A 24,633-nucleotide genomic window follows, 5' to 3' on the forward strand; every position below is an offset into this window, starting at 1 on the left:
CGGACATGACTGAGCGACTTTACTTACTTACTTATATGTATATTTCAAACCAGACACAGATTTCAAATAACTCTGTACGTCTCTAAGAAGAAACTTTGCAAGTACTTCCCTATCTGCCCCACTAACTTGTAAAGACCTAAGAAGCAAGAATTACGCCTTATTTCTGTGACCTTGTACAATGCCTTATGTTGTGTGTACTGTCATGTCCGACTCTGTGACCCCGAGGACTGTAGCCCGCCAGGCTCCTCTGTCCATGGGATTTCCCAGGCAAGAATACTGGAATAGGTTGCCATTTCCTTTCCCAGGAGATCTTCCCACTCCACAGATTGAACGTGGTCCCTGGTGTCTCCTGCACTGGCCGGTGGATTCTTGCATAGGGTCAAAGAGTATCTTAATTTTATTAAGCCTGGAAAGATATAATTCCAATCAATGACTATCTTCATGTTTACTATTCTCTTGGTGACAAAGTAAACTGTGAGGTCGTATCTCCCCTTTCCTTTCAGTAATTGTAATAAGTTAACCATATTCTTAAAGTTTAATGTAGTTTTTTTAAGGGTCAAAACCAATAAGGAAGCATATCTGGCCCTATAAGCTCATGTTAGTTTTTTTAGTCATCAGACTGATTTGACTAGCATAAAAAACCTAGGATCACCCCTCATAAACTTCCCTACAGAAAACATTAGCCTGAAATGCTGCCTTAAAGCTCCTCTGGGTCTAGTCAATCCAAATTCTTTGCTAAAGTTTTCTCCAGCTTGATTTATTCTTCCCAGGGGTATCATAATAATATACAATATGAAAATGGCTGTATTTTAGAAAGAACTTTAGAAAGTAATATGGAAGTAGTAAATGACTAATAAATCATAGAATAAATTTTGCCTCTTTATCCACGGGGACCACTTGAGTGGCCCCCTTATGAGAAAGCAAATAAAAAATGTAATGGGCATGTTTTGACAATTGGTAGTAGGAGAGAGGACCATAAACAATGATTTTAATGACGATGGTAACGCAGCTGAGGTCACTGCAGTTTAGAGGATTTCTGGTAAGTTAGATTTCAGGGTCCTCCCTGAACACCTGATTTTTTTCCCCAAATCCCTTCCCCAAAACCATGGCTTTTCCTCCAGGAGTTACAGACAGAAGGAGACTGGAAGTAATTCAGTCCCAAAGTTTAAGCCATCCAGCCCCAAACCCATTATTCCCTGGAGCTGCAGAAACGACCCAGACTCTCTTGGCTACTGAAAACCAAAGTCAGACTTCTTGGGCCCCAATCCACCCAGAGCACTTGATTTAGCCAGAACCAAATAAACCTTGAGAAGTAAGACAAGGAGAAAACCATTGCTTCTGTTTGAGGCTTGACTCTTCAGTATCTCTTCCTCTAAATACTAAGAAGAGACAAAGAGTTGTTTCAGACCAGATTTTGCTTTTTTATATTTTAACCCCTAAAAATAACTGATACCAACTGAGTTATGTAGTATTGTACTTATAAATGTTTATCGATATGCCTTTCTGAGCATCCAATAGCCAACATAATATCTATGGAATCCCATGACTTCATTAAATAATAATGAATATGATTGTGCAGAATTTAATTCTGTATCTATTATTTTGGCAGATGAATTCTTTACCACTAACACCACCTGGGAAACCCATTATCCTTTAGTATCTATTATCATTCTGAACACTTTTTTGGCCTAAGTAAAATTTCTCCAAAAGTACTTTTAAAGTTTCTGTCATCATGTCACCCCATAATTAATGGTTTTTCGTAAAAAGTCTCCTATTCAAAATGTTAATATGACACAATCAAAAGAATTTGAACAAACATTTGGCTTTCATATCCCTACGACTTTAACCATTTTTCTCATTTCATTTCCAGGATGCACACCACTTCCAGTCATGAAGGACAGAAGCAGCACAGATCACAAACTTTACCAATAATTCGAGGCAAAAATGCACTTTCTAACCCCAAACTCCTCCAGATGTTAGACAATACCATGACCAGTAAGTAAACCAGAAACAACAGCAACAAGATAGTTACCATTTTTCTCCAGACTTGTGCAGGAAATAAATCCACTATGTTTCAGAATGTAGGGAATGTTGCTGTGCTCCTTAGACCACTGGTTTTCAGGCTTGCTGTAGCCCTGGGAATGTTCCTGAGAGGAGAGAATCAGCAGAGAGTAGCTTAAAAACAGTGTCCTGAGACTCCCTGTTGGTCCAGTGCTAAAAACTCTGTGCTCCCACTGCACGGGGCATGGGTTTGATCCCTCACTTGGGAACCAAGTGCCTCTGGGTCAACCTGACTATTATCCACTCTTTGGGAAGAGGAAAAAGTTGCCTGCGTCCCAGAAGCAGCAGGCGTGCCATCCTGAATCCAGTGCTGCACACATTCTAGGTGTGAATGAGGTAAAAAATGAGATCCAATGTTTTCGTATCATGTAAGTGTTCTTGATTATGGACACATGACCAGAGTTAGCTATTTGACAGTATTTGCCTTAACCTATAAATACATTTAGTACCTCTCTGAAGAGGTCATTCGTGCAGATCATCCACTCAGACTCTACGTTTGATCTATTAACCTGGAGCAGAAAGCTTGACCCAGACTAATTATGGAGGAAATATGACTGTACTGACAGCTGAACCAATGGAAAAGAAGTGGGAAATAAAGAACAGACTACTCTGATTCTTTAGAAACTCCATACCTGACCAATGAAAAGCGCACACACATTGTCTTCATTGGTTCAAGCTACTAAAACAAGATGCATCAGACTGTGTAGCTTAAACAAAAAATATTTACTTCTCCTAGTTCTAGAGGGTAGGGGTTTCAAGGTCAATGTGCCAGCAGGTTTGATGTCTGGTAGAAACCTGCTTTGCAAATGGCTACCTTATAGCTGTGTCCTCACATGGTGGAGATAGAGATGATCCCTCTGGTGTCTCTTTTTAAAAGGGCACTAATCCCAATCATGAGGGCTCCATCCTTATAACCTAATTACTTCTCAAAGACCCCACCTCCAAATACCATCATATTGTGGACTAGGGCTCTGACCTATGAATTTGCTTTTTCATACTGTGCTGACTCAAGGGCCATGAGTTTGAGCACACTCCGGGAGATAGTGAAGGGTAGGGAAGCCTGGTATGCCATAGTCCATGGGGTTGCCAAGAGTCAGACATGACTTAGTGGCTGAACAATAACAACAATGTGAATTTTGGGGGGAACACACATATTCAGTCTACAGCATCCACTGAAAACTGTCTAGTATTTTTGCTTTCACCAATAAAGAAATTGTATAAATGAAAGCATTTTGATTTACTAAATTACTCATCAAAACACCAGTAAAGATTGTATGTCTACACATAGGCTGTATATTGTATCTACATTGTACAAATTGTATATATGTTGTATATGACTATGTTGTAATAGAAGAAAGTTTTTAATAGGGTACAAAGACTTGTCTCAGACCTTTATGCATTTTCTACTTTGGACTTTGTAGGCAACTCTAATGAAATAGACATTGTGCACCACGTGGACACAGAGGCCAACATCGCTACAGAGGTTTGCCTGACTATTCTAGACCTGCTGACCCTCTTCACTCAGGTCCACCAGGTGAGTGTGACCACAGCATCTTCTGCAACATGATAAAACTAAAGATGGAAAAGTCATGTGAAGTCAAGAACATGTTTTTAAGACATTTGATGAAACCCATTAACCTTCCATAAATCAATCTGTGAATGGAAAGCATGATAAAGATGAGATTCAGAATTCATCAGAAGTTGACAAATGCACAACTGATATACACACAGACATTTCATTATTTTCCAATAATAGACTCTCTTTCTTCCTTGTTTCTCCTGTTTTATGTCAGGCAAGCTGGGCTGAGTGAGAATGTGATCCTACTTTTTCAGTATCACAGGGAGAGACAAATGATTCAACTAGATACAACAGATAAACAGACTCAACCGCTAGAGAAAACCGAGTGATAATGTTGAGCATCTCTTTGAATGCTTACTTACCATCTGTAGAACTTTGGTGAAATGATACCACTACCAGCTCTTAGAATGGCTACAGTTAAGAAGTTTCAGCAAGGATATGGAGAAACTGGAAGTCTCATTCACTGGTGGTGGAAATGTAAAATGGTACAAACACCTTGAAAAACAATATGCTGAAATAAAAAATTAAACAGAATCTATCATGTGACCAGCCATTTCAATACTAAGGATTTACCCAGGAAAAATAAGTGTTTGCTCACACAAAGCTTAATACATGAATATTCATAGAAGTTTTGTTTTTAATAAAACTGAAAACAACCCAAATGTACATCAGCAGATGAATGGATATTCTAAAACAGTGATATAACCATACAGTAGGATACTGCTCGGTCATGCTCGGTGAAAGAAGCCAAACAGAGCATATTCTATTTAATTCCTTTTAAATAAAATTTTATAAAATATGAACTATAGAATTAGTATGTCAGTTACACCTCAATGAAATTACTAAAAACTTTAGCTCAACCTAATGAACTTTTGAATATTATGGGTTTATTTAGAAAAAGTTGAATTGGTAGAATAAAGACTATACCAAATAGAATGATTGTACCAAGAAAGTCCTACTTTCAAGTAAAAAGTCAGCATGATGATAGAAAAATCAAAATCCATGTTTTCAATCTTTATTGCTCAATGGATATGTCAGTCAAATCCCATACATCTTACAGACTCTTTTATCAATGCCTTCGAGGACCTGCCTGTCTATGACCTCTTCGTCTTCTACCTCTCTCCTGACTCCACCCCCACCCATCATGCTTAGGCTACACAACAATTTTTTTCTCCACCTTGAACTCACAAGCTCCTTTTCAACTGAAGTCGCTGGTACCAACTTGTTTTTTTTAACTCAGACAGTCCTCCCAGACCTGGCCAGGGCTGACTTTTTCAGCTCGCCTGTCAATTAATCCATTAGAGGAATCTTAACCATTCTACATAAAGTAATTCTACCCGCCCAAAAGCATTTACTTTCCTTCATATTATCCTTCTACTCTGTTTTTTTGTTTGGTAACTTTTCAGTCACTACTGTATATACGTTTCATTGGGAACAAGAGTAAGACCTTATTTTGCAGTTCATTTCCAGCATCCAAAATTGTGCCTATCACATAGCAGATTGTTGTTGTTGAGTTGCTAAGTTATGTCCAACTCTTTGCGATCCCATGGACTACAGCACACCAAACCTCCCTGTACCTCACTATCTCCTGAAGTTTGCCCAAGTTCATGTCCATTGAGTTGGTGATTCTATCTAACCATCTCATAGCCAGTCCAGAGAAAATATTTTTTGAAAGAACACAGGTGTCCTTTCACTCATCCTAAATAAGTGCTGTGTTGAATTTCCAGAGACAACTCCAACAATCTGAATGTCAGAATTCAATGATGAAAAGGGTCTTTGACACCTACATGCTCTTTTTCCAAGTCAACCAATCAGCCACCGCACTGAAACACGTGTTTGCCTCCTTGAGGCTGTTTGTGTGCAAGGTAAGAATCCAGGTTCCATGGAGAGCTCAGTGGCGTGTTTATTACTGATACTGAAAGTGGAAGTGTTAGTCACTGGGTGTGTCCGACTCTCTGTGACCCCATGGACTGTAGCTGGCCAGGCTCCTCTGTCCATGAAATTCTTCAGGCAAGAATACGATAGTAGGTTGCCTTGCCCTTCTCTGAGGGATCCTCCCGACCCAGGGATTGAACCCAGGTCTTCTGCACTGCATTCAGATTCTTTCCCGTCTGAGCCACCAGGAGGCCCATTACTGACAATAAACAAGCATGAATCCTTACGTCTCTCAGTAGGGTGGAAAGGAGGTTTGTTTGATTCTATGTTGATTTATTTGGTTTTATTAGACTGTTTGATTCATGGTCTCAGAATAAGTTCACAGCCTTGATGGCCTATCTGCTGGATATCAAAAGGGGATAAAATTGGCATTTGGCTACCAATTCTTTGGGTTCTCAGTGTTTGTGGCAGAGAGTTAAGTAAAATGTACACCATCAACTGTGATGTTAAATTGTTCCACTTCAGAAGAGTGCCCTTTGAGGACCTGTGATTTTACAATGTTGAGTGAATAGAAACGGTCTCAAAGCTCTCATTCTGTTGCTTTGAGTAATCATCCATTATTGATGCAAAGGATACTTACAACATGTTATTTAGTCAGTCATGTCTGACTCTTTTATGACCCCATGGACTGTACCCTGCCAGGCTCCTTGACCATGGGATTTCCCAGGCAAGAATTCCCAGGAAGTGGGTTTCCATTTACTCCTTCAGGGGATCTTCCTGACCCAGAGATGGAACCTGCATCTTCTGCGTTGGCAGGTGGATTCTTTACCACTGAGCTACCATGAAAGCCCCAATACTAGCGTAGACTTGGTAAATAAAATTATATCCTCTTCCACATACAAATGATAGAAAAAGTCTAGGTTTAAAGAAAAAAGGATTTTGTTCTAAGAAATTATCAAATATGAGAATGAACAGAGCGAGATGAAGGAATTTGCTCATTTCACCAGCACTTCTGTCTCCATAGTTTCCTTCAGCGTTTTTCCAAGGGCCTGCTGACCTGTGCGGATCATTCTGCTATGAAGTCCTAAAATGCTGTAACCACAGGTCACGGTCAACTCAGATGGAAGCATCAGCACTTCTGTACTTCTTTATGAGGAAGAATTTTGAATTTAACAAACAGAAGTCAATTGTACGGTCGCACTTACAAGTAAGTGCTGCCAGTTTTCATTAATGTTGTTGTTACAACCACTCATCTGTTTCAGCGTTGATACAAGCTTCCTGTTTCCAGGGCAACCAGATCCCCATTCCTTCATCAGATTCCTCTTTAAGGATGCTCATCACACTCAGTTCTGATTCACAGAAAGAGGGCAGCTGGATAGAAATTAGCAAAGTCCATAATTCCACTTGTACTTTTCCTTTTTTCTGCTGGGGAATAAATAGAATCATGTGGAACAGAGGTCCCCAACCCCAGTTTGGTCAATGGCCTGTTAGGAACTAGGCCATAAAGCAGGAATTGAGGGGAAAGCAAGCGAGTAAAGCTACATCTGTATTTACAGTCACTCCCCATCGCTCCCCTTACTACCTGAGCTCAGGAAAACAAGCTCAGGGCTCTCACTGATTGTCCATTATGGTGAGCTATATAGTTACTTCATTATGTATCACAATGTAATAATAATAGAAATAAAGTGCACAGTAGATGTAGTGTGCTTGAATCATCCCAAAACCATCCCCCCTGCCCCTGTCTTCCACAAAACTGGTCCATGGGGCCGAAAAGGTTGTGGACCACTAATAATAGAATACACAACTTGAGAAACCATGACTATTTCTAGGATGCCAAATTCCACCAGATTCTGAGCACATTCGTTGGGCCTACAGGGATAAATTCATGATATATCCACCCAACTCAGTGGTTTTATTTACACCTACTATTTTAGAGTTACATACTTTTGAGGTTTCAATTTTCTTTTCTCTTTCAGCTCATCAAGGCCGTAAGCCAGTTAATAGCTGATGCTGGGATTGGAGGCTCTCGTTTTCAGCATTCCCTTGCTATTACCAATAATTTTGCTAATGGAGACAAGCAAATGAAAGTAAGAAATGTATTGTGGACTTTTTTTAAGGAATTGGGAATAAGCTAAGCTGTTGGATTCTTTTTATGAGATGTCAAAATCACAAAAAAACACAAATTCTGCATTTTGTTTATTGACACTTTGAGTCCTGACATTGAGTTTTCTTCCACTTTGAGCATGTAATCTGTTAAGTGATATTACCAAGGTATGGGGCTGAATGCTATGGAACAATAAGACTAACCACATATATCAAATATATATATATATATGCATATATATTTGTATATATATATATATATATATATATAAAGTACAGTGATTCTCTCATAATCCTGTTCTTGATCAAATTCATTTTACCTTTCTTTTAGAATTTTGTGGGGACATCTCCTTCAATCATTATACTGAAAAGTTCTGGGGTAGAGCCTGGTGACAGGCTTGAGTGAACCCAGGGATTAAAATAATGTTTTCAGATCTCTTTCCCCTACCGCCTCTATTTTTTTGCCTCTCTGTCTCTCAGTTCAATTTTCTTCTTTGTTTACTTCATTTACAGGTAGGCTGTCCCCATGAGCTTACTCTCTCAGAAATTCTGAGGACACTCGTAGTAATCTGAGTGGCAAATTAAAGTCCCTAGACCGAGTCTCTTTGATCCAACCTTGTATCATATGCCCAATCCCTAAACCAATCACTGTGACCTGGGGTATCAAAGATATGATTGATTGGCCAGGCCAGTATCATGTCCAGCCCTGGTGCCTGGGAAGGAAGTGGTGTTATTGTTCAGTCACTAAATTGTGTCTGACCCTTTGCAACCCCATGGACTGCAGCACACCTCTGTCCTTCACTGTCTCCCAGAGTTTGCTCAAATTCATGTCCATTGAGTCAGTGATGCTATCTAACCATCTTATCCTCTGCTATCCTCTTCTGCTTTAGCCTTCAATCTTTCCCAGCATCAGGGTCTTTTCCAGTGAGTCAGCACTTCTCATCAGGTGGCCAAAGTATTGGAGCTTTAGCTTCAGCATCAGTCGTTCCAATGAATATTCAGGGTTGATTTCCTCTAGGATTGACTGGTTTGATCTCTTTACAGTCCAAGGGAAGGAAGCAGACACATGCAAATCACATGAACCAGAGCCAGAGTGGATGCTAGATGATGTCAAAGGACAGCTAGGATGCTATCACTAGAAGATAGGCTAGAAGACAAAGTGGACTCTACTATGACTCATCTTCAAATGTGCACACCCACAATCACAATATATGGAATTTATCCACAGAGAATGTACATACTTGTGAATAGTATATAGAATGCACCAGACCATGATGCCAGGCTATAGCTAAAAGCATAACTTGAAGTGAGTTAACTTATAAAATCTAAACAGATAATGACCCAGGCTCTTTGTTTTCCAAAGAACAGCAATTTCCCAGCAGAGGTGAAAGACCTGACTAAACGAATAAGGACTGTTTTGATGGCCACAGCTCAGATGAAGGAGCATGAGAAGGATCCAGAGATGCTGGTGGATCTCCAGTACAGCCTGGCAAACTCCTATGCCAGCACCCCTGAGCTGCGGAGGACCTGGCTAGAAAGCATGGCCAAAATTCATGCAAGAAACGGAGATTTATCTGAGGTGATCAGCGAAGAGTCAGTCCTTCTTTGTCAGCATAGTCCTCTTAATCAGGACCATTGGATTGTCATTTACATCAGGAATACAAAAAGTTACCATATTCCCCCACTAATGTCCATATGATCTGATTTTATTGGGTCGACCAAAATATTCATTCGGGTTTCTCTCTAAGAGTAGATGGAAGACCCCCAAATGAACTTTTTGGCCAACCCAACATGTTATGTGCAATACATTTGCATGTAAGATTCAAGGGTACCTGACTCCACGCAAATGATATCAAATAAAAGCCAGCATCTAGGGGGACCAGCTGCAGTTGTAGGATGTGCAGTGGAGACCAAATGCTAAAGCCTGAGGCTAGGGAGGATGATTGTAAGGGTATCTGGAAATTAAACGTTATATAAGTTACTGTTGTGTGTGTTAAAACTTCTTCCCTGGAATTAGAGTGAAATGGGGAGACTTACCATCATGGTGAGTAAAGGCAGTTTCGAGTAATCTGTCCTCATGTGCATCTCATCGAAATAGCCATGGAAAGGTTCACAGTTCTAAGGGCCACGCTGCTGAGAGCCCAGTGTGTGACAGTTATAAATCAATAGCTAGCTTTTCTATGTCTGTTTAAACCCTGGCGGATTTATGGGCAACAACTCACAGCACCCACGTGGGGCAGTTCCAGACACTCAGTGGGGAAATTCAGCTTTGTTCCCAGAATTTTGCCTGCTTTGGGAAGAGATGAGTTTGTCCAGGAAACCTGTAATTCTTCTAAATGCAGGTGAAGGGCTCTGGGATGGATGTAGATCTGAGCAGAGGCCTCACTGGATAGCAGTTTGGTGAGGACAAAAATGAGCGACTCCAATTCCCTTGGACCATGTGGAGAAGTTCTCCACAAAACTTCAAAAGGAAATGCGGAAGTCATTTGGGTTCTTCAGCCGGTCAGCATCTAGTGTGTGTTCAGCAATGTTCTAGGGCTTTGCAAGAGATTTTAAAGAGCAATAAAATGTCACTCAAATAATCTGTTTGAAGAAAACATACACAATACATTAGGTCACACTATTTTATCAATTGCCTCCTCTTGAGGCTACCATTTTAAAGATGACAGAAATTCTAAGGGGGGCCATGGCTGGAGGTTAAAAAGAAAAGTTAGAAGACAGCTTATTTTCACTTCCAATTTATATCCAGATGCTATTTAGAGAAAGAGGAGAAACATAGATATCAATGCAGGAAGATAATTCTGTAGAAAAATTCTTCAAGTCAGCTCATTCACCCACCTGGAAACTAAATCAAGAAAAGCAAAACAAACAAACAAAAAAAAATTCCCAAATATGCATTTTATTCTTGAGGGTGTACTTTTTGGAAATCTCATTGATTCTTATTTTCGGTTCTACCATGAAAAGGATTTCTCTGCATATTCTGACTTGGAATACTGACCCACCTTGGAGGGTTAATCTGAATTAGACTGATGGTAAAATCTTTAGTATGAGATAGATGGTAAAATCTTCCTCTCACACTATTTGCTTTTCTCTTACAGGCGGCCATGTGTTACATCCATATAGCTGCCCTCATCGCAGAATACCTGAAAAGAAGGGGTAAGACGACCATGTGTGGGGAGAAATCAACATGTCAAAACCTGATAAATAAGCTAATAAATATGTTGTATTTATTAGTTTTAAATTTGATTAATCTCAGTGTTTTAGCAGTGTTTATTTTCACAGATATTTCTAATGACACTGTACTTTTAAGTTTTACCTTTCTCTTCATGCCATCATCATGTTTATTTTATGCACACCCCGGCTAACTGGTCCACTTCTTAGTGCCAAATGAGAAGGCTTCACTGGTTAACGATTCATAGTTTCATAAGCTTAATTAACATAAACTTGTAACATTGTCCTAACTTCATCTTGCACTGCCATAGGTTACTGGAAAATGGAAAAGATTTGCGTACCATCCCTGCTCCCGGAGGATGTCCACCCCTGTGATAGCAACCCATTACTAACAACTCCCAGTGGAGGAAGTGAGTGACTTAACTGGACTCCTTTACACCCAGGGCACGGTGCGGAGGAAACCAAGTCCTGATTCAGTTTCACTCCAATGGAACTTTTAAATGTATTCCCAAAAGCAAAAACTGTCTCGTACCTACATAACATACTCTGTCAAAACCCAAAGTTCTCACCATTCAGAAATTCCATCATCAAACTTTATGAAGTTTAGGGACCTCAAGAGTTCTCAACAAACAGAAGCGCATCTTATATAATATGATGGCCATGTTTTGTTACCAATTTGCATGCTAGACTGTCTTTGGGATTTTATTCTGAAATGGATGAATTGTTTAAAGTTGCAAGAGAAATCCATTTTACTGTTGAAATGTCATATAACTGTTTATTCAAAATAAGGAGTGCAGAAAAGTGACAAATAAATATAGTATATATCCAGGACCATGGGCTTCCCAGGTGACTCTGTGGTAAAGGATCCGCCTGCCAATGCAGGAGATGCAGGTTTGAATCTTGAGTTGGAAAGATCCCCTGGAGTAGAAGTGGCAACCCACTCCAGTATTCTTGCCTGGCAAATTCAATGGACAGAGGAACCTAGCAGGCTACAGTCTTATGGGGCCACAAAGAGTCGGATGAGCAACTGAGCGTGTCCACACACATATCAGGACTATATTTATAATCTACATGCTTCAGTTTCTTTAAGTATACATTGATTCTGACAATTTATAACATACAGTAATTTACAGTATAATCTTCCTTTAATTAAAAATATTTCCATCTTTAACATCCGATAAACATTTTGTAATAGTAACCAAAGAATTATTCCTTGTAAAAAAAAAAAAGTATCCTTGTAAAATTTTTTTCAAACTCAGTTTATGAACTTCAATCTATTTCATAATACTATCTTCACTTTCAAAATGAAATGGAAAACTCAGTGTATGAACGAGAGAAACAAATATTGAAATGTTTAGATTAAAATATCTAAACAAAAGAGAAATGGACTTTGGTTATAATATTTTCGAAACATAATTGGTCCCTTATTCTTTTAAATATGTATATATCTCCCAAAGAGTTTCAGTGGATTTTGCAAATAAGATATTTGAAACAAATGACCAAAGTGAATTCTGAGACAGTAAGCTCATTTGTTTGAGGGCCTTGAAGAAGTCACCAGACTTGGCCTCATGACTCATGTCCACGATAAAATTCAAGGGTCTCCTTGCTCAGTTTCGTGCTTCCTGTTTATACAGACAAGTCATCAAAACCATCCTCGTTTTATTTAACATGCCCTTCCTCCCCATCTGTTTTTTTCATAATCAGATACCATACAGTCCATAAAAACTATTTTGAGAAACCTGATAAAACTAAGTGTCAGTTTGAGAAGTTGTGAGAACTTGTAGCCCAAAATGTTGTCTAAATCTTGAATATTCAAAAAAAGATCTAAATACATTTAGGCCAATGGTGATATTGGAATAATATACCCATTGAGAAAAATATATGCATACTGACATTTGGACAATGAGAAGGCTGGGACACCCAGCCCCCGGGGATAACTTTACAGTTGGCTCTGCGTATCCACATCATTGATCTGACCAACCACAGGCAGTGCAGTGCTACAGCATGTAGTTACTGAAAGGCATCTGCACTTAAGTGGACCATACGGTTCAAATCTGTGTTGTTTAAGGGTCAACTGTATGTGTTTTACAAACTTTAAATATTGAAGGTGATTATTTGTGATGCATTAGCATATATTTGTATTCTTTGCCATATATCTAAGCTCATTGGCATATATTTGAAGTCCTCAATGTGTTTCTATGTTGTGATATTCTAAGTCAGAGAAGTAAACTGTCCCTTCACTATAGTGCACTCATTATAAGAAGGCAGTTGGCCCTCTGTACGCGGGAATTCCAGGTCTGCAGATTGAACCAACCACTCCATCAGTGAGAATCCACAGATACAGAGGGCTCATCATACTATGTCCTTTAAAATAAAGGACTTGAGCATTTGTGAAAAGAAAGTGTTAGTCCCTCAGTCGTGTCCCAATCTTTACTAGGCTCCTCTGTCCATGGAATTCGCCAGGCAAGAATACTGGAGTGGGTAGCCATTCCCTTCTCCAGGGGATCTTCCCGACCTAGGGATCAAACCCAGGTCTCCTGCATTGCAGGCAGATTCTTTACCATTTGAGCCATCTGGGAAGCCCAACATTTATTTGGTGGTGTTGGGTCTTAGTTGTGATATGTGTGATCTTTAGTTGCGGCATGCAAACTTTTAGTTGTGGCATGTGGGATCTAGTTCCCCGACCAAGGATCGAACCAGGGCCCCTTGCATTGGGCGTGCAGAGTCTTAACCACTGGACCACCAGCATTTGTAGAGTTTAATATCTGCTGGGGGTCCTGGAATTGATTCTCTGTGGATACTGAGGAACAACTATAGAGGTGAATTTAGGTGACTCCAGAAAATACAGCTTCTTCAGTTGTACTAACAACCATCATCATCCAGGAAGTAGTATGTCATGACTTTTCCTGCTCTATTCAATCCTCATATATTTTAATACATTTAATTACCAAAGAAAAATGCTAATAAAAAATTAGAAAGTAGAATTTTTAATACAAAGATTCAATTGCAATAATTATTATCATTTCTAGCATGTTTTGGGGTGATAATTTAGTCACATAGCCAATGATCTGATTATTAAAAATGGAAATATCCACAAAAGTATTAATTATAACTTAAAATGCACTTGCTCCAAGGTAGGCAACTGCACTAAGTTCTGTGCTGTGGCAGTATGTCAATTAGTTGCCAATAAGGAGTCTATGAGTTAGATGCTGTTATCCCCACCTGTTTACAGGTGATAGGACCTAAAGAAATTAGGCAATCTGCCCCAGATCCCCCTGGTTAGCTTGTGATGGGGCCACATTCAAGGGCTGGTCTGCCACTCCAGACTGTGCTCCTAACCTCTCATATTCCTTTAATGTTCTAATCTGACCCCTGTCTGGGCACATTACTCATTATCAACTATTTTCATATGCATCTGCAAAGTTCCATCTTTCTTAGTCTTGGTACCCATGAAGCTAAGAAATCTTGAGAAGTTTTCTAAATAATGCAAAAGAATGAAAGTTAGTGAGTACTGTGTATTGTCTTTAAAAGGCAGTGATGATAACCTGGTGTTTTCTCAAATACTAATGCCTTGAATCCTTTCAGCATCCTTGAGATTAGATATTAATGTCTCTGATTTAAAAAACAAGGAATACAGACTCCAAAAAATTAATTAAACCAGAACAGTGAAGTACATCAATCCACAAGCCTGTGTTCTGTCCATAATCGCATAATAGCTCCTTAGAGAAAGCAGGTCAGCTGAGAACAATACAAAAATTATAAAAGAGGGAAAATTGGTTGCCTGGCAGAGTATTTATCAACAGTCATAATCTAACCATCTCATTGATTATGTGTTATAACCAACACATGTAACATCATAAACAAAGTCACTATCTAATCCAAGCAGGATTTGGCTCAAATAATAATGTTGCATTTTCCTTTGTCCTCTTAAGGCATGTTCTCTATGGGCTGGCCAGCTTTTCTGAGCATTACACCAAATATTAAAGAAGAAGGGGCAATGAAAGAAGATTCGGGCATGCAAGACACACCATACAATGAGGTTAGACGAAAATTATCGACTATATTGTAATTGAGTAAGAAGATACATTGAATTGTAACATTAAACTTAAGTATGGAGGAGAAGATTTCATTCTGACTTCAAAGTTACCTTATAAAATGACTTAGGCAAAATAAAATGCAGGCTAAAATTAAGCCAGATTAATAGATGTCAGATTCCACTGATAAAGTATAATGTTCAATGAAAATTTAAAGTAACTTTTAATTCTCTAAGATGGACCCAAATATATACAATCAGCTCTTCTACAAAATATAAAAGCTCTGGTCTTTTGGTAAATATGATAAGGAATGCTGAATATTTTTTGAGCTGGTCACATTTTTTAGTGCATTGGAAAATTTATTAACAAATAGACTTGAACAGAAAGTCTCACTAGTTTCTGCAGAAAGCCTCCTTGTATGCAGACTACAGTTATTTTTCAAAAGAAGCTTTCTACCAGGAGTTACTTAGCAACAATTCAAGTGAAGAAAATAGAGCTCCCCTCCTCAAGTAAATACAATATTTCAAAACCTAATTTTTATTCATAATATTACATAGGTTTAAAAAAGGATTCAGAAAACAAATCTTGAGGGAGATGTTAAAGAAATCTTACATAAGGCTGTACGTTAATTTAATGTATGTTGCAAATAGTAAATGTAACTACACATTTACATTAACTATTTCAAACCATTTAAAATCTTTTCTGAAAAGACACTGAAAACATTCCAACAGTATTATCCACTTGCTTTAGAAAGTATATAATTTGGTTCAGTTGAACATTTATTAAGCTCTCAGTATATGTGAGACATTGAGACAAAGATAAATAAGGCAAATTTATTTGGGGAGACAAAGATAATAAGGCATAATCCCAGTTCTCAAAGAGTTTAGAATCTTATGAAAGATAAACATCCTTCAGGGTTGGGGTAACCAGTCTAAGACCCTGTAACTAAATCTAGGCATCATCTACAGCTGCAGTTAAAAAGGCAGTAATTTTTTATGTGACTATTTTTCTAATTATTGTATTAGAATGCAGATGATGGAACATAAATAAAAGTTCTGCAGACTTTTGCACTGGGTCTTGACATTTGCTAGGACTTAAGAAGTGTCAAATAAGAAACTAAGGTTCTCAAAGGAGCAGCAGCAACATCACAGGCAAAAGTGTGGAAATTACAAAGCATCCTAAGATTGGTGTGGTACCATCTGGTACAGCCAAAGTGCCAAGTCCATGCCAAGGTGCTGAAGGAGAGGGCCACTGAAAGGGAGGTTGGTACCTGATTCTGGAGCTCCTTCAATGTCATGCTAGAGAGTTTAGGCAGCAGTTCGTAGGCACTGGAAAGGTTTGGGACAGTGGCAAGCTCATGATCAGGCTGATGTCTTTGGAAGAAAGATTACTAGAGAGCTACACACAGGACCAGTAGGACCAAAGTGGAGAGGGGAAACAGTTTAGCTGCAAACTATTCCATGGTGTCTGGGAGTGAAGAAACAGGAGTTTGATCTAAGCCTGCGACTGTGGGAATGGAAAAAAAAAAAAAAACACTGACAGATCTGAATACTTTTCATAAATTTAAATTAGCAAGTTTGAGAGACTAATAAGGTTATGGAAAGAGAAGAATCCTAGAAGACACCACTGTACCTCCCGGGATGGATGTAACTGCCAGTTGCAAAGATGAGGGATGCAGAAATCCCACTATGAAAAAGATTGACAGTGCAATAGTTTTGAAAACAAGTTTCAGGGGAGAGACACAGTCTTCATTGTGTAAAATCTCATTTTCACTTGGGGAATTGCAGAATATCCTGGTGGAGCAGCTGTACATGTGTGTGGAGTTTCTTTGGAAGTCTGAGAGATATGAGCTCATCGCTGATGTCAACAAACCCATCATTGCAGTCTTTGAGAAGCAGAGGGACTTCAAAGTAGGTGATCTAAACCCAGGAGTTAGTTCAGATATCCTTCATTACACTGGAGAATTACTTAGGATTTTCTATTTTTTATGTTGGCATCATCTTCATGAAACTCTTTGTTTCTGTGTTCAGAAATTATCCGATCTTTACTACGACATTCATCGGTCATATCTGAAAGTTGCAGAGGTGGTGAATTCAGAGAAGCGACTCTTCGGTCGTTACTATCGTGTGGCATTTTATGGGCAGGTAAGTTTCCTACTAGTATGAGCTTTAATGTTGAGTAGTTAATTGCTGTCTTTCATTCTTAACAAGACATCTAACTATATGTGCCAAAGGACTCGGGATGGGGTGAGGGTAGGAATATGTTTGGGTATATTTGAGTGTTTCTGTAGGTGTGAGGGTCTATATGTTTGGCCAGAGAAATGTACTAAATTGAAAAATAAATGAGCAGAGCCCTGCTTGTGTCCTTATACAGATCATTAAAACAGTAATTTTGAACTTCTTGAAGAAAGAGATCACTTCTTCTTCAGCACCCTCCTCCAGTTCTCCCCAAAACATCTAAATATAGGATTGCATCATATTTGAAAGTGAAATTTAATTGATAAGCAATGCAACCCATAGCATTCCAGTAAATAAAAAGTTCCTAGGGGCTCTACCATATTAAAGCCATGAACCTTTGACTTATTTTCTTTTCTCCTACTTTCAAACCATCACTGCTTCTCAGCAGAAAGTGATCTGCTTGTTTTGTTTCTTATACTGCAGGTCAATATCATTTCAAAGTGATTTTTCTCAGCTTACTGCATAAATAATGAACAAGATAGAAAATATTAGCTAGCCATAGCATTGGCCTAAAAGTAAAATGAACTTATGTTATATATTAATTATGAATGTCTCTGAGCAGTGCTTTAAGTGGGATAAAGCCAGGCGCCATCCTGTTTCTTTCCTGGAGGGCTTATAACCCCAATGTATTTCAGCAGCCATATTTCAGACTGTTACTTTCATGGAGAATCATTCCAACCCTTTGTTTTCACAGTTGGAATGACTCTCAGCCCTCTGCCTTCCATTTTTTCCTCCCCTCATGTAAGGCACAGTTTCACACGGCTTCTTGTCCTCCTCAGTATCTTTTAAGGCTACAGACAAAGGCATCAAATTCAGCATGGTCATTCTAGATCATTTACCACTGAAGTCTTTTGGAAGATATGCATTATCCTGTAATCACCAAAGGCAGCTTAAAAACTAAAATTTGAATTAATCAAGATAGCTGCTCTCTCCCTGGAAAGAAAAGTGTAGCCACTTACCATGAACAAATTAAGCCAATGTAGATTTCCCCCACTGCACAGGAGCATCTTGACTGTGGATACAGTCTACAGAAAGAAGCTAAGTTTGCACATTTCGGAATTCCCTGGAAAAGAATCTGAACTATCTGAAGTGAGAGTGTGTATTGGGAGAGAAAAAGGTGGGAATCTGCAGGAGAGGAGGGGAGAGAAAAGGACATGATCTTTCAAATCAGCAGTAAACAAAGAACAAATAACTCTTGACCTTAGTGAAACCTTTGCAAGAAAAATGGCAGAAAACCCCATCAGGAAGGGAATGTGGGAGCTAAGGGATTGTAGGAGACAGACAAGGGTTTTCCAGGAATGTCCACAAACTAACTAAACAGTACAGAAGTGACAGACAAGATGTGAGTTCAGCAAACCTAGATTTGAGTCAGCAACTGTTCAGGCGATCCTTCCAGTGAAAGAGTAATTAACTGCCATTAGTATTCTCTGGTCACAGAGACCAGAGTGCCTACCTGATGATTTCTCCAGCTGGCGTCTAAGATGCTGGTTACTAGACAGGTGGAAACGAAACAGTTATGCTCCTTTCCAATGAGATTTTAATCCAGATGTTTACTTCTTTCTTCCTTTGGTCTTGATTGTTCCAGGCTGTGGTAAGTTCTCTCTTCTCTCCATTTGCATGCCCTAATAAGCCTCACACTTCCCTCCGTATGGTTTTACTGAACTTTAACTTTTTTGTGCCAAATGAACGTTCAGTACCAAGGTAAGATAATCCCACTTCCATTCATTTTGGAGTCATCCTGCATTTCTGGAACTAAATTGTGTTTATTCCAGTTATCTGAATTACAAAAATGTATACTTTGCTTTTCATATCTAATATCTTTCAGCACAGAGGTCAGTGTAGTATGAAAAGCTATATATACACACATACGCACACAGCGAAACATGGGCACCTCATGCTTGAAATGTATGAATAGCAGACTAACTGTTGGAACTTGCCTGCTCAGTTCAGGCCACCAGAGTTGCAGCTGGTTAAGGAGAAGGCAGTGGGCAGAATTTCAAAAGCTGTAGTGATGGCCATTGGTGGGTATCTTCTGGGGTCCTGAAAGGACTATGCCTTTTCCAAATAAAATGAGTATTGTGGAGAAATTGGACTCTCTTTAGTAGTGAGCTCTGAGCATTCTTAAAAGTGGTGGTATTAATTCCCAGTACAAATGATAAACAGTAAACTACAGTAAATCAGGTTAAGTCTCCTGAGATGCGAAAACAATCTATGTAAAAAAAATTGGAGGACAAGCCAAAGGCAGTAACATGACAATGTCTAGAGATTTGTGACACAGGATTTTCCCTGTTATTTTGAACTGTATGAACTTTCCCATATTCAACCATTTTTTACTTACAAAGATGGCAATTTCATGTGGCTCAGATAATTATTTTTGAAAAGAACTGGAAGTGAAAGTCTTCATAGCTCAGTTGTGTCTTACTCTTGGTGACCCCATGGACTGTAGCCCACCAGGCTCCACTGTCCATGAAATTCTCCAGCCTAGAATACTAGAGTGGGTAGCCACTCCCTTTTCCAGGGGATCTTCCCCACCCAGGGATTGAACCCGAGTCTCCTGCATTGCAGGCAGATTCTTTATTGTCTGAGCCACCAGGGAAACCCAGCTGGCAAGGCAAATTCTTTCAATATTCACACATTGTCCACAGCTCTGCTTCTCTGACTAGTACATACTTTTTTGTAATTCTTTAAATCCCTTTGCCCATCCATACCATATCAGTATTTTCTACCTTCATTTGTAAATTTGGGGTCATGGGTCCTTAACTCACCTACTAAAAGAATACTTGAAAACCCCTCTAACTAAATAGACTGGGGGTGGGGGGTGGGAAGGGGAAGGATGGGAGAGAGCTACTTTCAAATGTCCTAACCTTGTTCTTTTTGCAGATTTCTCAGTAAAGTGTGCTGACCGTGCACCTGACTATTTTGTGTGCTCCTAGTATTCTCAGTTGTCTTTGATTTGAAAGTCAAAGTGAGCTTAAAAAGCAAAGTGTCGTGTTAAATCTGCAGACCCAAGTACATGCCTGAACATGGTACTCTGTAAACTCACACCCCAGCTGCCTTTGAACAAAGGAGAACTAATGGAGGTCGTTGTGATAAACAGCCATTTTGATGACTCCTCAGTCACCGTTGTTCAAATGATATTCAGACACCCATCCCCAGACACCAAACGGAGAACGTGGACTAGTGTATTCAATGGCAGCAGACAGTGCACGTCACTTCATATTTGGTGATAAAGAAATAACCGAATAGATTGACACATACCTCGAACGTGTGCAGAATGAAAGGGCCAAAGATCTAAGAGAAAATCTTGACTATTTCACTAGCATAATCCCCATGGTCAGACATAATTTCCTTTTCATGATAGTACCTTATATCCCTGTAAAATTCACTTTTCAATATTCAAACTGATGTCTCAAAATCATGCTGCAAGGATTATGGGAATACAATATGTGATCAGCTCATTGCCTCCACAAAGGCCTTTGTGTAAATATTTTAGTGTCCCCTGTAGATGAGAGATTTCTCTTTCCAGGGTTGACTAGAGTAATGTTATGTCTGCAATGAGCCAGATCCTGGAAAAGAATTTGGAAACCATTCTTTTGTGGCAAGAACTTTAAAAACACAAGTCTTGCATAGCATGACTTTTGTAATCCAACACCTGGCGTCATTGACTATGGAAATTTTACACAGAGCTGACTACATGAAACATCCCCCCAAGTGTCCCTGAAGTATTCATTTTCAGAGTAATGAATTGCCAGTAGTGATCAAACAAGCACTGTAATCAATGAAATCCTTAGGCTCTGGTATTTAGCATGAAGGAAGTAAGTGAAAGCTCATTGAATAACTTAAAACATCAGATGGCCCTGGGATGAAATGAGGGAAAGGCCTGGGGGAATTCAATTCTATTCATCAAAGGATTGATTCTGTGATCCCATGATTCTCAATCATGCCTACATGGGTGTAGATACATTTTAAAATCTTGATAGAAAAGGGGATTGGGGGTCGGAGGGAAGAGCATTTGTATTGTGTACAACCATCACCCTCATGTCAGTGTATGATATACCCTTCTGGCTCCCCTCTTATATGAAAGTCACTGAGAAACGTGTATACTAATAATTGTGTTCATATTTCAGTTCATATTTCTGTGAAACCATTTCTCTGCATCTGTGAAGTTTTTCTTTTCTTAGTATTCAGCCTATTATGATTTTCTGACCCATCTTTTATACACTAGATTCCTCTTTGGATGCGTTCCTCTGTGAGCATTGAATCAGTGGAATATAATAGCGGGGGCACTTATATGTGATGTCCCAATAATGATCTAGAGCTATTGCAGGATTCTGAAATACCTACCAAAACATCTAAGAAGGAGCCGGTGATTTTTGTTGTCAATTTGTTGAAGTATGTTTTTATCGTAACCTTGTTGCCTTGAAGTTTCATAATCTGTGCATGTTAACTCTACTGACTCAAAGTTCGAGTTTAACTAGGACAGGTGCTGATTCTTAACTGCGGCAGATCAGGGGGTTGTTGCTGTGTAAAGTGACACTTTAAAAAGTCAGACTAGCTAGGGAAATGCAGAGGTCACATTTCCTGATGCTTTGAAATGCACTTTTCTCATCACTTCGGAGCAAAAGCAAAAGAGGAACTGCCCCAAGGTTTTCTTCACCTTGTGTCCCTATTTATAAGTCAATTATTTCATGGACAGAGCATTAAACTTCCTTAAGATAGTGCCCTGTTCCTCACTGGGCTTTGCTTTGATGGTTTCCTTGGGTAAAAGGCAAGCTCACATCCTAGCCATTTTCAGAGCCACCATTTCTCTGGCTCCATAAGCTCTTACAAACCCTGGCAGACAGCAGGTTAACATTCACTCTACTACACCAGCTCCTTTCTATTCATTTTATAAAATAGTCTCAATAGGTTTGTAACTCCATGTTCTATAAATACATTGATTAATTCTAATCAAAATTCTTTCTGATCAATCACTTACCAAAATATCAAAATAAGCATCAATAGTCCATTTACAATAAGGAAAAGTGTAATTCCCAAGCAAGAGAACTTGAGTATATATTTTTAAGCACTCAAAACTCAGTTAAACTATTTACCTCATATTGTGTGTATGTGTGTGTGCTCGGTATTATCTGACTCTGCGACCCTCTGGACTGTAACCCACCAGGCTCCTCTGTCCATGAGATTTTCCCAGCAAGAATATTGGACTGGGTTGCCATTTTCTCTTCCAGGGATCTTCCCAACCCAGGGATCAAACCTGTATCTCCTGCATCGCAGGCGGATTCTTTGCCGCTGAACCACCAGGGAAGCCTTGCCTTATATTAGCCAGAACTCAAATTGCTTTGACAGTGTTTTCCTTTATTACTGTTCTCACTGTTATTCTCCTCTTCCTAGCTAACAATCACCAGTAGCCTATTGTGTCCTGGGCACTGCCCTTAGGATCTCCTAAGTCTAAGTCTGTACTGTTCCCCATCCTCCAGACCAAGGAGTAAGAACGAAAGAAAGTCACAGGTCATGACCAAGGCCACAAAGGTCGTAGTAATGACAATAAAATATTGTTCTTACCACTCCTTTTCTGCTAACTCTGGACTCAGAAATTTGTTAGGGGGAAAAATTCACAGTGAAAATGTTTCTTTGTGCTAGTTTTCACACCTTGATGAGAAAAGCTTTTCCTGGAATTTGGAAACATTTTTCTCATTGAAATGGAAGTGGTAAATGTTGCTTGAGCTATTGCCCTGTGGGGATTCTGGTTGATGGCCTCCGAAGTCAGTTCTCTTTCATGTCAGTCTGTCAATTTTAGCCACTTACTTCTGACCTTGAATCAGACAAAACTCCATAAAGAATCAACAGAAAAAACCTAGCAGGCTGGAAGTCATGTGGGATAGGGTCAGACCTCACTACCCCTGCAGAGTCCAGAAGAATGCTAAGGAGAGGCTTTTCATGCTTTTAACATCACACATCACTGTTTTAGCAGTCTGGAGTCAAGGTACTCACAGTCGGCTGTATTGGTCTTGAACATTTCTCAGAGAAATTGTTCAATAAAGACACCTGTACCAAAAAGCAATGGAATCTTTTCCAACTATACTTGGAGCAAATACAAGTGCAAGTACCTGCTTTTAAAATGTATGCTCTCTAAGAACTGCCTCATTCATCTGTTTATTCATTCCACTAACGTGCAGGGATGTCTCTGTTAAGACCAGGCACTGTGCTAAACACTGGACATGCAGTGTGGAACAAGACACGTTCCTGCCTATAAAAAGCCCAGAGTCGATTAGGGAAACAGCAAGGAAACAGGCGATTACCTGCTTAACAAGAACCGTGCTGGCGAATGTGCCTTGTTCCTTGTCGTCAGTCACAGCCCATTTATGATACCAAGTACACTCTTCGTGATGGTCAAACACCACTGAAAGCGCTCTGCAAGTGTAAAACACCATACCGATGTGAGTCGTAATCAGTATTCTTCGATCGCCTCACGTTAGCTGTGAAAAAAACAAAAACAGCATTGGAATATTTTCCCCATTTTTTTATATAATGAGTATGTTTTTAATGGTCAAAAATGGAAAACAAGCCAAAAAAAAAAGTATAGCTGAGATATTTTATGACCTCTAGTATCTTCACTCAGCCCTTAAAAGTTATTGCCTGGGCTTCCCTAGTGGTTCAGGGGTGAAGAATCCACCTGCCCATGCAGGAGACACTATTCAATCTCTGATCTGGGAAGATCCCACCAGCCACGGGGCAGCTGAACCCATGTGCCACAATTACTGAGCCTGAGCTCTAGAGCCGGGGAGCCAACACTACTGAGCCCCCCTGCCCGACTACGGAAGCCCACACGCCCTAGAGCCCGTGCTCCGAAGCTAGAGAACCACCGCAGTGAGAAGCCCGTGATCACAGCTGGAGAGTAGCCCCAGCTCTGCGCAGCTAGAGAAAAGTCCGTGCAGCCACAAAGACCCAACACAGCCAATAAAATTATTTTTTTTTAAGTTACTTCCTTAAGGTAAACTCTGCAGTCAGAAGATTCCAGATGCATTCGGGTTCTTAACTGCAGACTTTGTCCAGTAGTTTGAGGCCACATGTATTCCACAGAAAAAAATGCCTCTGTGTCTCTTCAATGAGAAAGAATTCTAAAGATTGCCTCCGTTATCCTCAATGGACTCTTCCCTTCCCCAAACCGGATAAATAAATTAACAGAGCTTAAAACCTACTTGCTCCTATGACCTGAAAATGATGACATGGTTAATCTACCACTTTCAGTCTTATGAGGTCTAGCTTTGCATGAGTGTAAGCAGTCTATCAGTAAAGTGAGTTGAATGACGAAATCGCATACAGCTGAGTTGCACGGGGCCCCTCATGACATATTAATGTAAAATAATTTTTAAAGTAACAGTACTTGGGAGCATCACACAAGTAATTGCTGTTATGGCTTTTCATCTTAGAGGATGTGGGATGCAGATCAATGCATTTAGATCCCTTCATGTGCCCCCATAGTGTTTCCTATGCTAGTTTCCAGGACTTTCAGAAGAGTTGATTAAAAATGATACCGCTCTGAAAAAAAATACCAGAGTACTCCAGACTTTGT

At 39.5% G+C, this 24,633-nt stretch overlaps 1 protein-coding gene across 7 annotated transcripts in view; it reads left to right on the top strand.

Moving 5' to 3' along the window:
- DOCK10 (dedicator of cytokinesis 10) overlaps positions 1–24,633 on the top strand; it is a 295,733-nt gene that overhangs the window by 258,796 nt on the left and 12,304 nt on the right. For all 7 annotated transcript variants that reach the window (XM_065930453.1, XM_065930455.1, XM_065930452.1 and 4 more), the window contains exons 40-50: positions 1,871–1,995; positions 3,483–3,595; positions 5,368–5,505; positions 6,540–6,722; positions 7,492–7,602; positions 8,982–9,197; positions 10,717–10,774; positions 11,101–11,199; positions 14,722–14,828; positions 16,611–16,733; positions 16,854–16,967. In XM_065930453.1, the coding sequence (XP_065786525.1) occupies positions 1,871–1,995; positions 3,483–3,595; positions 5,368–5,505; positions 6,540–6,722; positions 7,492–7,602; positions 8,982–9,197; positions 10,717–10,774; positions 11,101–11,199; positions 14,722–14,828; positions 16,611–16,733; positions 16,854–16,967 (1,387 nt within the window). The remainder of the gene's footprint in view (positions 1–1,870; positions 1,996–3,482; positions 3,596–5,367; positions 5,506–6,539; positions 6,723–7,491; positions 7,603–8,981; positions 9,198–10,716; positions 10,775–11,100; positions 11,200–14,721; positions 14,829–16,610; positions 16,734–16,853; positions 16,968–24,633) is intronic.

The sequence above is a fragment of the Muntiacus reevesi genome, chromosome 3 (assembly GCF_963930625.1).
Source record: "Muntiacus reevesi chromosome 3, mMunRee1.1, whole genome shotgun sequence".
Classification (NCBI taxonomy): domain Eukaryota; kingdom Metazoa; phylum Chordata; class Mammalia; order Artiodactyla; family Cervidae; genus Muntiacus; species Muntiacus reevesi.